The 16490-nt window shown below is 35.9% G+C and overlaps 1 protein-coding gene across 3 annotated transcripts in view; it reads left to right on the top strand.

Moving 5' to 3' along the window:
* Foxo (forkhead box, sub-group O) overlaps positions 1-16490 on the top strand; it is a 276490-nt gene that overhangs the window by 187047 nt on the left and 72953 nt on the right. For all 3 annotated transcript variants that reach the window (XM_076316421.1, XM_076316423.1, XM_076316422.1), the window contains exons 4-7: positions 1980-2095; positions 3698-3927; positions 4647-4982; positions 9665-9983. In XM_076316421.1, the coding sequence (XP_076172536.1) occupies positions 1980-2095; positions 3698-3927; positions 4647-4982; positions 9665-9886 (904 nt within the window). In that variant the 3' untranslated portion in view covers positions 9887-9983. The remainder of the gene's footprint in view (positions 1-1979; positions 2096-3697; positions 3928-4646; positions 4983-9664; positions 9984-16490) is intronic.

Raw genomic sequence — 16490 nt, 5'->3', positions numbered from 1 at the left:
CTTGCTATTCGACAACCTTGACGGGTATGACATTTTTCTAATTACGTTTTACGTTGCCAAGTAAACTTTTCAGGCTCTTTTTTCGATACTTTATACAGTTTGCATAGTTGTGTAAAATTTGGCAAAATTTTGGACTATATTGTATTATACTTAAGCCACGTTTATTAGTTTCGAAGACAAATTTCAGGAATAAACGTAGTAGCATTAATTCTAAGTCGAAGAATAAACGGAATATTAGCCAGCATGAGGCATATCTAAAAAAGAAAGGTTGATTGTCGTTGGAAACATTATTCGTAGCCAAGTGGTTAACATTTTAAGCAAAATCGGTCACGATTTTCGTGTACAGTTCATACGAGATTTTCAAGGGTTAAATTCTATTTTGTTTTCTATGACGCGCCTTGTTTTTCAACGTTTGGTACAATTTGTTTCAATTTCGATAGTATCGTTTTTGTCACATTCAAGCTGATACATGAATTTGATACAAGTCGCCTTGATGCTACGAAACAATAACAAACATATTTTATAAGGAAGACGTCTCGTAATACTGTGTTCGTTTGTTTGTGTCTTTATAATTTTTAAATTTAGACAATAGTTTAAATTTGTAACGGTGTACTGTTTAGACAATAGTACACCGTTACATTAATAATTTGTGATAAGCAATTTTGGCCAAAATTTCATAAAATTGATGACTCGGAGTTGGAATGAAAATTTTCAGTTATCGTACAATTAATGCCCAATATCTGTAACAACTACACTGAATAATTATGGCCTCGATCGATTTGAAATTAATTTTTGAGTGAATTTTGAATGTCTTGTTGAAAACGACTAATTGAGTATTTCATTATTAATTTTGTATTTCAATTACAGATCATCTAATTAACGATCGAAAATTGATTATACAAAGCGTTTCATTTACTCAATATAATGTCCAACTATTAACTTTGTAATTAATCATTGAAGCATAATTTCGCAAAGTTTTGACACAACAATTTACTTTGGCTGACTTGTATCATTTCCTTTTTCAGTATTTCACGATTTGTATCAATATCGTGTGTAAAATTGAACGCGTCGACACTTTTTCAGCGAGAACTGCTATTTTAGTCGTTTAAAAAATAATCTGCTTGAAGAATTAATGCAATTTCACGTTGCAAACTTTAATTCAATTTAAAGCGTTTCAGTATTTAAAGCATTAAACTAAATATAATATTCAATTCGCGCGTATTCTTTGAAAATATTCCTCGCTACATGGATATGATTTATTACGTTTATTGTGGTAACGTAGTAAACAGTAAAAACTATCAGCTTCAATGCCTGCGCTAATAATCGCAGAAAGTTCGAAACATTTATAAATGCTTTTGTACTAATCGTACGCAAAATACACCACTCTTGCTTACGTTTAACGAATAGTTTTGCAGAGTATGCTACAGAGCATATAAGATTACTACGGTTCGTTGTCTCTAAAATAGTTCGTACCGGACCTGGGCATTATTTGAATAAAAATTGTAAAAATAATTATCGAAGCAATAATAATATATAATCGTTCCAATGAACAATTTCTCTCCGAATTATTTCGTTATTTGGTTCCTAAACAAAAGATTCTTCGTTTTTCTTCGCGTTCGAAGGAATTAGTTTAAAAAATAATCCGACAAATAATATATGTATATATCATTCTCGTGTCTATACCAGCTTGTTTACTTAAAACGGTTGGTTAAAATAAACGTAATTGTAATTCGAAAAATCGAGTCTCTAATAAATATAGAAATCTTTTGATATAATTTACTCGGTTGTAAACAAACAGTAAAAAATCGTACCTTTCTCTGAATTATTTTTGCAATAAAAATCGTGAATTGATTCAAACGACTCGTTGCTTGAAATATGATTTTTTTTTTTTTCTGTTGTATTTCGAATAATTCCTGCCTAGATCCGGTTTGTACTTTATGTGCACATTTAAATTACATTTGACATGTTTTTTATTCGAGTCCCCGAGCTTCGAGCAATGCCTCATCCTGTGGTCGATTAAGTCCAATCCCGGCGATCCCTGGGAAACCGGAATGGACACCAACATACACACCCTCTTATAGTCCAGAACAATTAGGTATGCACTAAGGTTTGATATTTGTTTCTTTCGCGGCAAGATTCACCGACTATTTCCACAAATTCATCCGCATTTTAATACGCGCGTAGCATGTTTCGAATTCCGTGAGATTGGCACGCGAAGCGAACAACCGAACGTTCTTTTACAAATTTCAATCCCTATAATTAAAATAATCGCATAGAATTTTAACCGTAATGCTAATAAACTGTGCTTTTGATTACAATACTGGTTTGAAATACAAAACAATATTAGATTGTTGAATAAATACTTTCCGGGTTTGATAAACGAAGTTCAAGCTTGCTAGCTACGCAGCAATATGTTTATTTTCTTAATACGCGAAATATAATAGGTTTGTTACATTAACAACGAACCATGACTATGCACGTCGAAGCTTTTGATATTGCGGGCGCAAACATTACCCGTGAAATTTATTCACTCAATGTTTCGACTTTAGCTGTGAAATTACAACGAATTATACGTTGAATTGTAAAAGTATCTCGATCAGAGTGGATGAAAGGAAATGAAATTGTAAACGTGAAATTAAACGCAGTAAGTGAAACTTCCAACTATATAATTATCAACATATTAGACGTATTAAAATGTAATTGTATCTATAGCACATATTTAATAGAATAATCGTCTAATGAGAATATTTATTTGTTTATCTATGAATTTTCCATAAATGCTGATATGGAAACCGTTTATAATTTCATACGTAATGTTTGTACTTAATATTAAACGATATACCGTCATTGTACACGTAATATTCCATTTTGAAGTAAATGCTTCGTCTTGTAAATTACTGGCAGTCGTGGTCATGGGTAAATAGAAACTGAACAAATGAAAAATCTTTGAATTATCGTTAACGCGTTGACTGCCACGCAACAAAAATGTTTATAAAGTAAAAACGTGGAAAAGAAGGACTGCCTATATTTTTTATACGAATAATTTGGTTCAAGTATACACAATTGTAATTACAATATTATACACGAACCTTACTAGTAACAAATACGTAAGGATACATCTATACATATTTTTACGCCCGTTGATTTCAATTAACTACTTTTATTCTTACGTATTTGTTGTTACTACAGTTTGCGTATCATTTAGAACTTAAATATCAAAATTATGATTTTGATACTCCGTTATAAATGATTCATTTCTGCCTTCTAATACATTTTTCTATCTAGAAGCGTTTTAAAGATGTAAATACTCCGTATAGGTTACGAAAGAACCTAGAATACACGAGGAAAATTTTACGAAATCGATATGGCACTCACCGTGTTAAACAATTGAATCGTCTGTAAATTACGAAAAATTTTAACAACAATGTCGCCGCGAGATAGACACTCGTGTATTTTCTGAATAACGAGTATTTCCTTTTATTAATGCGCGTTGGCGAAAATGTATCGAAATCAGTTTATTTTTTCGAACTTTAGATCCGAAATCGAAATGAATTTTAACGATACGCGTTACGATCCAATGACTACAACGCCGCTTCAAAGTGGAGCACTTAAACCGCTGTGTAGCATGAAATACAGATAACAAAGAGTACTTGTAGAGCCAATTAACGTAGATTTTTTCCTCTGAACGTGTATGTAGCCGGTAGCCTTGCGGAAACGATGAAACTGGAACCGTATCAAATGTATCAGACATCACCCCCGAGCCATCAACAACAGACAGGCCCGCCACCTTCTTATTACGAAACCCAGTATCAGAGGAGCAACAGTCTTACCACGGGATCATCCTCCTTTGCTTTGCAGCCGACACCTCAATCTGCAAATCAGCAAAGATGCCCGATTCATGGTCTGCAACCATGCGCTTGTCAAATGGTGAGTGGACGAAAAGGGTGGAGGACAAGCCGCGTATTACCTTTCACCGTTGAAAGGGAACAAAGCATAACGGCTTCTACCCGAACGTGAGCCTCGAAAGGACGAAAGGCTAGATTATCCATCTTTACGGATTTTTCACTGATTGTTTCGCGAAGCATGTCGGTTATGTTTCGATAAAATGAACGAATGTAGATTTTCTTATTTCTCGGAGTTTTTGTTCCAGACTTGCGGCCTTTCCGGACGCAAGGGCTGTCTTTCGAATATTTAGAACAGAGTACTGGAAGAATTGTTTACCACGAGACTGGTATATCGAACTTACCGGCTGGGTTCAGTTTAGTATAATTTTACCGAAAGGACACGTTGCGTACGATATGTTTCAATTACGTTTCGAAGTGATCGGAAATTGTGCTCGATTCGTCGAAAGTTTCACTTTCCTTTCCGAGAAATTGATATTAAACACGAACGAGACAATCGACTCGAAACGATCGATTACGTGTATCGGAGTATAGTACGATGTAAACGTTTTAAGATACACGTAGAAACGTGGTACGAATAATTTCAACCTAATTGTTAGTTTAGTTTCAGCTAGTTTAGTTTACTACAGTGTAAATTGATTATAACTTTGAATTCTGTAAACTGTTCCACAAGAAACGATACAAATATACCTAATTTATCGTTTCTCATCGATCATCTATACAAATTGGTTACACGTTTCTTAGAATTTGAGTCCAGTGGCTGGAATGTCACCATCCTACCAGCAAAGCGAACCAAGTCCCACGACACTAGGGAATAGCCAGCAGCAAACTCTTCAATACATGATGCAGGCGCAACAATGCCAACAGCAACAGCAGCAGCAGCAACAACAGCAACAGCAGCAACAATCGCAGACAGGAGCAACCGGATCCAGCCAACCGCAAACACCGACACCTTGCGGCCCTACACCAAGCACGATGATGGGACAGTTGATGGGAGCCCTCAATAATTCAACGATTCTTGACGATTTAAATATTAACATCGAATCGCTGCACGGTGGATTTGACTGTAACGTCGAAGAGGTAAGTCTTGTTCTCGACTTGTGTGCATACATATATTCGTTAATGGCCGATTCGAATCAAATATATTAATAATTTATCGAAACAAATATTATAGTAAATATAGTTCGTGCAAGTCTAGTTTAGTTTTATGTAAACGTTTCGATTCCTAATTTGAGTTCATTTCGATCGATGAAAACCGTGAGATAGTCTATGGTAGGCATTCTTTTAAGAGAATTTGATATTTTTAAGACAATTTTCGGTAGTGCGTTTATAACTAACGCTCGTGGTAATATAAAAATTGGCAACAGAAAGTTATATCATGTTGTATTAGGTTGTCGCGAATGAAATGACCGAATTCTTAACGAAACTTTCAACGGTTACACCTTTATTCTACTATATATATATTTATCGATCGAAACGTTTGTACTTTTGATCGGAAAAGTCTATGTTTTGCCTATCAATTATTTCGAGCAGTCGTATGATTTATTTTGGAGGTTTATATCTTCTAGTCAACATTTTTCGAATCAGCAATGAGTTTTTTGCTCGCTAAATGTGTATTCCTCAAAGGTTCTAGTGGTACTGCAAATAACCACTGCGATGTCTGTCGGACTGTAATTTAAATTTGCACAAGGAAAGTACACACTTGAATTTTATTTTTATTTACCGTTTTATATTAAAACGATCGACGAAATATACATATATCTTGTCCAATGACACGTTTCACTCGTCAAATTGTGAGAAACTTCACACGTTCATGGAATCGGCTATTTCGTATGCAACGATCTAATACATTTTCATTTATTCGTTGCTTTTCCAGAGATCTACATTTTCTTTTTTACAAACAGCCGTCGCAACCGTAGTATTTACTCGTGTATGTTTGTAAACATACACCTTATTTGCTGTAGATTTTTAATTTATAAGTAAACACATTATTTTTGTAACACATCTATTATATTATATTTATTATATTTAAATAATAAATGCTAATTCAAATATTGTACCGAAGTACCATTTACCCCTATATGTTTGAAGAACTGCCTTGGTGTTAGAATGTTTAGAAAATTAGTAACGTGGAAGCTTCTTAAGGAAATTTTGACTTAAATACATTTTGATAAACTTTCGAATCAGCGTGAAATTTTTGGCTTAATTACAAACGTCTCGAAATTTGAATGTAAAACTTGGAACTATGGTTTTCAGACCCATCTTTAAATATTCAGACCCGAAAATTGTATATAATAATAAATTTCTAAAAGAACTGATTGCGATAATATTTGCAATACAAAAGTTATTCAATTTTAGCTTATTAACGTTCGTTATCAATTTTCAGTTTAATTACGAATTTTTAATCAAATCCATGCGATGCCTTACGTGTAGATTAATTTTATTGGAAAGCAATGCGGACAAATATCGCATGGTTTAAATAAAGAGGGTAATATTTAAAATTTTCAACATCGGTTTGCTCGCTTGAACGGTAAATCAGGTTCTATTACATTACATAGGTAATAAGTATTGTAGATTATTGCATATCACATTCGTATATATATAGTAACTATATTTGTTAATTATGAGTTAAACGTGGAGTATCGGATTCGTAGGTACTACTCGCTCACGAAAAGAAGGCACAGCGTGTTTATATTCCCCCTTCTGCTCTAATCCATTGACGCTCGCAAGCTCGAAACCGAGTAAGAGAGAATACTGCATTGGCGTAGCCTTCTAATCAAAATCATAGCAGGTAAGAAACAGAATGATTTCGTTCCTGTTTAGATACTAGCACTTATTCGATAAGTTTCTCGTAATGAAAAAATGAGTTTAATTTTATATGTGTAATAATCATTAACATTTTTAAAATTATTTATAGCGAAAAGAACTAATTTGTATTTATTAAAAATAACATAATTCCACTTATACTCATTTCTAGATAAATTCTATATAATTACGATTTACACGAAAACAAGTCGTACTAAAATTAAAATAGGCATAACTTTCACATTTTCTTACATTACAAATTCTCCGAGGAACTACTGCCGTCTGAATCGATTGAATCATAGTAATCCGATGCAGCTAATTCTACAGTTTCAGTATCGTTTCCTTGATTCAGTGTTAAATTTATTATAAAACAAGTTCCAATAATTGAGACGTACGTCGCAGAAAATCCGACTGTTTGGTTTGAGATTTGATTTTAATTGCGCTCCTATGAAACAGCTCCTCGGAAAATTTGTAATGTAAGAAAACAAAAGTTATACTTGTTTCAATACCAATACCATCTGTGTTTGTGTAAATTGTAATTATACAGAGTTTATCTTGATAGACACGTGTATAAGCGGATTTATATTATTTTTAATAAATACAAATTAGTTTTTTTAGCTATAAATAATTTTCAAAATGTTAATGATTATTACCCATATTAAATTATATTCATTTTTTCATTACGAGCAACTTAACGAATCAGCGGTAGTACCTAAACCGTGAGCAAATTATTCTGTTTCTGAATATTTGACGCTTTTATTGGAAGCTTACGCCGATGCATCTTACCTACGAATTCATTCTCACTCGAACTTAGGATCACCGTCGTCGGTTTTCATCACCGTTTTGGACCAATAGCGGCCAATGCCTGCAATGATAGGGGATTCAGTGGACTAAAACCACAATGGAGATGACAACACGCTATGCCTTCTTTTCGCGGAGGAATAGTACATATGTTCCCAGTAATCAGAATTTTACCGATATTGAGTCACTCGATTATTTTGAAACGTAATAATTATCGGACTAACTAATCTAGACAGGAAATGCATCTACATTTAATCGTAGACAAGAATTGTACCGACTGAAGTATCTTGAGCGATTTTGAAAATTAACACAATTAGAAAATAAGCAGCAGATGCAAGCTGAGTACTTTAAAAACTGCTAGTATCTTTTTCATAAATTCAGGCACTTGTATATTATTACATTCGTTATTATTGGTAATGTTAAATTTTTTATTTTTTTAATTCTGACCTGCAAAACTTATATCATTTTTACGTTCTTATAGCATATTCTCCGTTTGAATACAAAACAAAGAATGTAGGATTATTTTGCGCCAAATCGATAATTTCTTGTAATCGAGATTAGAAATTTTTATGAACTTGAAATATGCTGCAGTCCATGCGAAACGAGGAATGTCATTTTTCTGGTTTCAAATTTGTTTAAAAAATACAGGACATCGGAGTTTATGAATTTTTCTTCGTTTTCTTCGATAAGGATCGACCTTTCGGAATCAACCTTTTCTTTTAGGTCGAACAATTGTTTTTTTTTTTCGATGTGAAAATTTGAATACAAATGTTAATTTTACAAGTTTCGCGTCAAAGTTCACTGGTAAAAATTGCAAAAGATATGCCTTAAGTTTTTTGCAATTTTCTTCAAAAAGTAAATAATTGTCATAGTAGGCATTTCATAATAAATGTCTCGGTGAGCTGTTAAAAATCTCAGCGTGACCTATTTCAGGTAACTGACCGACGAGCTCTGCTGTTATGGTCGGTCAACTGTACCACTCCCGCGTTATATTTTTTCAATGAGATTTACAATCAAATTGAAATTGGCAGGTAACACAGCCTATATTAATTTAAGCGAACTGTGTACCCAACATTGTATATTCCGCGTAATAAAAGGCTTTGACGCAAATACCTTCTGTTTCCCTTTTATCAAAGTTTCTTTCAAAATGGTAATACACTCCTAGAGCCCTATATTATATATTAACAGGCATCACATTTTAAAGTACTTCTGTTCTCCGGAACTATTGTACCGTGAGTTTCTGCTCCCTGTAAATTCGTATATTTTGCAAAATTGTGAATTTCAAGTGTAACAATCTCTTCAACAGGAAGAATTGCTATTGGTATCGAAAAGCTCTTCGGAGTGTCATTGAAAATGAGTAACTCATTTCTGATCATTACGGAATCAAACACATTAAGATATTAATTATGAAATGCCTACTCTAGAAATGATTTATTTCGTAAATAAAACTTGGACGAATCATTGGTCAAAATTTTTAATCAATATACTGCGATCCGAAATTTGGAAAATTAGAATTTGTTTACAACTTTCCCGTTGCAAATACGACTATTCGGCCTGGAATAAAATGCCTTCCGTAAGGCCCATCCTTCCCGAAGAAAACAAAAAGACGCGGAAATCGTAGACTTCCACGTCCTGAATTTTTTAAACAGATACAAAAGCAACAGACCGATAACTCACACTACTGGAAAACGATCGATTTGGCATGTAATGATTTTACATCGTTTTAACCGGCTATTAAAGTCCATTTCTTAAAATAATTTTCTATCGACGCGTGACAATATTAGTCACTTGCGCCAATTACATCAAACAAACTGCTCTATGCGAAGTAATAAAAGAGGGAAATGTTTCGTAACATGGGCGGTACTCAGAGTGTGAATAACGTAGATAGTACGCGCCAACTTACCGGCAATATACGGAAATCCAAAGTATCGTTTTACAGAAAACTGCCGAAAATGTGAAATTCTTGTACTCCGTGGTTTCGCTCGATAATCACTGAACTTTTCTTCTCTTTCTAGTAGTCGTTTGACTGGTCTTATTTAAATATACTATCAAGAAATACTGTTTCTTTATAGAGTACGTATGTCTTAGATTATACGCCTCGATTTTAATCAAAAAAGTAGCCTACCAATACACCAAACGGTAAACCTGTATCTCAGGTAATCAAACACGAGCTGTCGATGGACGGGACTCTGGACTTCAACTTCCAACAAGGCGTGATGGGCACGGCTGCGATTCAAGTGAGCGACAGAAACGTCGGTCAGAACGGTGCGTTGTCTCAGAACAACGTCGTCGGCACCACGGCTGGAAATACACCCGCAGGAGTTTACGTAAGCACCAATGCGGCGACTCCTGCTGCACCTCCCTCGTGGGTTCACTAGCAGTGGACCCCACTGCCCTCGACACCTCCGTCCTTGTCATCGCCATTACTAGACGGACAGGATAATTTTCACGGACCGTCCGAGGGACAGCTCATCGGTGAGTCAAACATTATTTCTTAGCAGAATATTTTATCGTCGTCGATGAACATCAGCGCGCGCTGTGTGAAATTTCCGAGGACGATAAAGGTTTCGTCGTTCCGGTTAGGAAATGCATCGATTTTAATTCTCGCGCGCTCCAGAGAAATCGCACCAACGCTTGGCCGGAACGTCACTTCTATATTTCACGAACCAACTCTTTAACGCAGCGATTTTCACATTTTTCGGAACACGAAAATGGGCGAAAATCGCTGCGTTAAAGGGTTGACACCCTTTGAACGGAAAATGAAGGTTTCTATGCACAAGGTAGATTTGAAGTGACACAAGGAAATTATACTCCCGCAATTGGTAAATTTCGATGACGAATGTATCGTATTAATAGAAAGAATGCTGTTCATATTTTTTTACGTTGAAAATTTCCTTTCGCGGTCTCTCTGGATTGTAAAACGTTTCTTCTAAGGGTTGCACCGTTACCTTGGACCACACGACTTTTATAATTTCCTGGCTGTGGAAAACGTACTGTTAAGTTACACGGTCCAATACTTTTTTTTTTCTTTCACGTAGAAAAGCAACGTGTTAAACAGAAGACAATGAACGTCCATAGATACGTATAAAATATATGACAACAAATTACTTTCGATTGGTATTAACCCTTTGAACTCGAGAGGAGACCCTCGGTCACCGCACAATTCGGTGTACTTTTTCCAATTCGGGAAAATTTTGTGACTCGAAATTCAAATTGGAAATTAGGTATTGCACACTTTTAAGATGTAAACATATGTATGTCAAGTATTGAAATAAAAATATTCCATTCCGTATTAATTTTGCTATTTAAAAGATTTTATCGGGGCGCCAGTTTCAGGTAGCGAAAACGCTTCGAGTGCAAAGGGTTAATCTCGAACACAAGAAGGAATAAAACAGTTCGTTGATCGTGCTTGGTCACTTTTAACGATGAAAAAACAAATTGAAAAATAAATAGTATTCACGTTCAAAAGCATCGCGTGTACTTCAACAGTTATTTTCTTAAACAATGCCTTGAACATCTGTTTCGTTTCCATGGTTTCTTCGCGTAGACGTGTGGCACCATCGGACAGGTGATGATTCTACGCGCGAAAATAAGTCGAAAGAAAGAAGTAACATTTTTCCTCTTCGAGCTTCGTTTACGGAAATAACGAGTTTGAAAATTGTAGCACGACCATTTTCGTTTACGCTTTCGTATTCGTTGTCTTCCGTAATATTTACACTCTGTCTTACGGTCGTACCGAGTACTCTTATTGTCGGTACGTTCGCATCGGTCGATTTGTAACAGTGTCTCGTTTCGGTTATCACGAATACGTTGACACGGTGAAAACGTTCGACTCGTAACGGAAGTGTGTCAGTAGCAGCTATATAAGTATCACTCGACTGATTTTCACACGCGAAATTACCACCTGCCCGATGGTGCCGCTCGTCCGGTAACACCCTGTATACGGTAACTCCTCGTAGAACCGTTACCACTGTTTACGTTCTTCGATCGTGGATTTAAAAACCAGCTCGTCGAACTTCGAAGCGGTGTCGCGCGCGTATCGGTACAACTAACGCGATCAGACTTTCGTATTTCCATTATATTTTTCCGAAAATATTATTAATTACTCTCGCCAAAGAGAACGAGACCAAGTGTGACCGTATCCGGATTATTTCTCCTTACGTTGTACGGACCATTTGTGTAAAACGTTCAATTTCGTAATGTGTATTTAAAACTAATCCGACGCAATATCGTGTTCGATCTCGTTTCCATCGGGAGAATCTTGCCAATTGGTTGATAATATCAAGAGGAAGATACAGTGAGAAATAGGAATGTTTATAGTCTGCACTAGCGACGGTCACACCGATAGAAGGACGACGTCGCTTTGAAGCGAGGCGACCGAGCGTCTGTAACACGAGTCGCGCACGCTGTTGCGCTCACTCGTGGTGTACCATGTTCATTCTCTTCGTCGGACGGTTCACACATGGTTGAGTCTCGTCAGGTAGAAAAGGTCGATCCCAGGAACAAATTCGCCACCGTTACTCCTTAAAGGGTTCGGAAAAGATGCAGGTTTTAACGCGGGATCGCTCGATTTTGTTCCTCTCGACGAATCTTCGCGAGGTTCGTCGAAGTTGATCCGATAAAAGTTCGGCAACGATCGCGAAAATAGAATTGTACGTAACGGCGGATCCGGATAACATTGATTGCTGTACACGCAAAATAATATTTGCACACTCACGTTATAACAATGCTCACTGGTACAGTATTTAGTAAATCGCTTCGACGTCCTACACGCCAATCTGTGTACCACCTCGTACGTGCCGCTACATTTATATAACACGCATCCACCTGTGTTTTGTCCGAAATCGGTATTGACTTGAGCTCGATAATAGTTACATTTCCGTGGTTGTTGAATTATGTCGAAAACATTTGCCCGCGTTTGTGGAAAAACGTGAAAACAGACGCTTTTCTCGACAAAGTTCATTGTGTCGAAAAATACGGTAATGCGAAGGATTATAACACGTCGATGTTTCCCTCGCTGGTCTTAAAAGTATTGAACAGAGATCGGACAATGCGTAATCCGATCTACAGATCGTGATCCAACGAGAACGAAGGAGAAATATATATATAAAAAAAAGAAACTGTGCGCGCACAGAGCAATTGGTATAAAACGAAATTTTCTCGTAAATTCGCTTTCGGGAAATTGGAATTTACCAAACTTGTATCGTCTAACAAAAAATGATAGACGGTGGGTAAAAAAGTTGGCACGTATTTTTACGCGTGTCTTTCGTTATTGGCACGAGAAGTTAAAATCTGCAAATTATAGCGCAATCGTAAGAAGTATTTATCATTCGACACTTTCGGTTATGTATTTGTGATCATCTTCGGGACGAGAAATGTACAATCTTCTACGATGCAAGAAAAGTAATACTTGAACGAAGGAAAGTCGAATGTACGTAATAGACGATAAACGTGTTCAAATTTTTTTTTATTCTCCTTCTTTTAAATACTTTTATTCGGTTGTTCTTTCGCTAACTATCGCCTTTCTATGTTCGTTATAAATTCTAGAGTATCTTAATATTAAGATATTTGCCATTATTCTGCGTTTGCACATCGAACGAGCGATACCTCAGAAAGAGGAATTAAACGGCATTCGACGGGAAAAACGCGGAGGATTTTCGCGCGCGATTTGTAGTACAGCCGAGCGGGCCGATTCGTTGGTAAAAAAGGGAGAGGGGCGGGGAATTGTAATTCTGATTTGCGAATATCGAGTGCTAATAAGTTGATTCGCGTTAATCGCGGCCGGTTTTAAACCTGCGCCCGTATAATTCGGGAAATCATGACACATTGGGGGCTTACGATCGACTCGGTGTCGCTTTTTGGCCGGCGCGCGTGGCGTTTCGTTCGTCGTGGCTCGGAATTTGTCGCGATTTTGCTTTTTATCGCGTTCAATTCACCACGATCGCGACCGATTCTGTGCGCGTAACATTGGAGAGGGTAACAGGAGGGGAATCACGAGTGCTTCGTCCCGCGCGAATAGTGAAATCAGAAACTCCATCGTCCTTCCCTCGTGGCTCTCCTTTTCTTCTTGCTACTCGAGGAGAGTACAATAGAGTCTTCGTTGTTACAAGAATACGGGGCTGAAAATTCCTCCAACGATCGGAATTCGTGCAATAATTAACTCTTCGACGATGGACGAAAACTCATATTCTGTGGCACAGTGGGACTGATTTTCTCGAAACGTGATCGAAACTGAAACAATCGATTTATCAATATTCCAAACACGAATGTGATTCGTAGAAATGCTTGTGCGTTATAATAGAAATGCAATTTCGGACGAGTGTAGTAATAGGTTGCTCAGTAAATTTTATCGTTCGATGAGAAACGAAGCTATTAGATTCGTTGTTTTATTTTTCTAAAGATGGTACTACTGTTTGACGAACATGTGTACAACTGTATGTTACGTTTCGGTTGTCTATTTTGGGACCATCTTTAGATTTGTAAAAATAATATAAGAGAACAAAAATCACACAAAAATCGTGTAAATTAAATTTAAACGAAAAGTAGTAATACCTATAGAAAAGGTACAAGCTCGATCCCACGACACAGCGAAATAAACATATAGAAATGAATCTACACGATGTAAACCTTCTATAATTTGTCATTGTGGGAAAACTATTGATTCAAAGGCTATGTAGAAAATATTATTTGTATCAAGTGATGTTACGTATATTAATATACAATTATTGGTTTTTTTTCTATGCATAACCAAACACTCCATTGGAAGATAAGTAAGAAAAATGTGGGATTTATTTAGAGAAACAAAAGTAACTTTGGTATCTCCTTTATACCTCCAATAAAGAAAAAACTAGCCACATCGGATTACGTTCTCCTTGAAGTCGAGCAAGATTTATCCGAGACATTTGTTTTTATTACCAAAAGTAAACGAGATATTCGACTAGCTGATTTGAAATCCCACACTCTATAGCGATACTGTAATAAAAGCTGCTGCGATTAAATTTTTTTATTAAATTTTGGAAAGGCCTACAACAGTACACCGTGATACCGTAACATCGTGATTACGTTACGCGGTAACGTCGAGTACCTAGGATGTACTTGGGTTCTTCCACATCATTATCCTTACGAAGCAACTCATGTGCACGCGTTAGCAATAGTAAGTCTCTGTTGATACCTTTTACGCGTATCTTCAACAATTAATTACCGAGAAACGAAGCCTTACACGCGATTTCGTCGTTGTTAATTTTCGTCTTATTTTGGTATCTAGAATCACTCCTCAACGAATTGAACACCTGTTGCCGAACACCTAGCATATACAACAACAAGTTATCTATTTCATTTCTTTGTCCTTTCATCTTTTCATCCAATATCACTGTGACGGTCAACGTGTTAATACTTCACCGAATAGAAATATGTCAATGTGTGATATTGGTAAGTAATCTGATAATGGTGAATATAGCTAAATGCAATAAGAGGTTAAAAATTGACTCAAACTGATTTGGTTTACATCCTGTCTAATTGAAACGTTCCGTTTTTGTATTTTGTTAAATCAGTGTTTTTCAAACTAGGGAACGCGCCTCGCGATTCAAAAAGGACGCGAAAGAAAATATTTAATATAAGAAAATATGAATAACTTAAATATCTCTTTCTAGATCGATACGTTTGATCACAACTATGTAACTTGATTTTTGGGATTTCTTTTTTCTTACATTAATTGCAATGTACCATTAAGTGCGTGTAATAAATATAATTTGTTTTTTAATGGAAGTGTTCTGTAAGATTTTAATTCGGGTAAAGTCTTTCTTTAAACAATTCTTCACATTCGATCGATAAAAACGCGCGATATAATGTTATGTACACAAAAATTTACGTTTTTCGTAAACCGCTTGAACACTTACGAACGAAAAGATTATAGCAAAGATTGAATTTTAACTAAAAGGATGGATTGTTTTACTACGTTATTGTAGAAATAATTTAGAATTTAGAAAGCAAATTATCTTCAAACAACCTTCAACCGACAAAGTATAATCCCTTTTCACCGGAATTTTAAACGTAAAAAGCAATACTACGAAATAATACTTTTAATCTGGTTTATCATGTATATTACGTTTTGTACGACAACGATGTTCTCATGATTATTCTCACAGAAGTTATTTATAAATTTTCTCCGAATGCATTTATTGGAAAGTGTAATAAAAAAAGGAATCGTTACTTCCCAAAAGATAATTTCTTATCAAAGGGAATAATTTAATGTTCGAATGATCAATTTGGACTAATATTTATTTTAAATAATGCCCGTGTACGATTCTGTTTAAGAGATTTACTTATTAATACTGTTTCGTGAGCTGAAAGTTATGCCGATTGCATTTCTGTAAAATATGAAATTCTACAAACGCGTATACGAATCGTAATCCTTTGTTCAGCGGCGGAAAATTCTAGAAAATTTGAAACGGTCAGCATTTTTAGGAATTCATTGAAACACGGTTGCAAGTCCCATTTAGCGCAGTAATATTAATGCATATGGTATTAGGTTATTGAAGTGGTGCATTAATTTTCGGCCACGGTTTAAAAGTTTTGCAATTTCAGGATACGCTGCATGCTTCCGTAATGCAATACAATTTCCTCGGTATCGTATTATGTGCGAATGCATAATGCACGTTTAAAGTATACATTGTCTTACCTGACGCATATGCAACGAGTTCGCGAATCGAGGGGAGAAAAAAAACAAATTAACAATCGATCGATCAAACTTCAAGTATACGTAGTACTCGCCGAAGGAAACAAAAAATCTTAACAAACGTGGAACTAGGTGTTGGTATTTTAATATCAAATCTCAATAACTCGTGAAGTAAATCGTAACAGAGTATACTGGTCATTAACGGAATAATACAGTTTAATCTGGAATAGTTTTTTCCGTAAAGGTAATACCTGCCTTGCTGTGCAACGTGTCAGTTTATTATGGACCGACATTTTAATTTATAACTA

This window comes from Ptiloglossa arizonensis, chromosome 7, assembly GCF_051014685.1.
Source record: "Ptiloglossa arizonensis isolate GNS036 chromosome 7, iyPtiAriz1_principal, whole genome shotgun sequence".
Classification (NCBI taxonomy): Eukaryota; Metazoa; Arthropoda; class Insecta; order Hymenoptera; family Colletidae; genus Ptiloglossa; species Ptiloglossa arizonensis.
The sequence above is the reverse complement of the archived record's forward strand: the minus strand, read 5'-3'. Positions and strand labels throughout refer to the sequence as shown.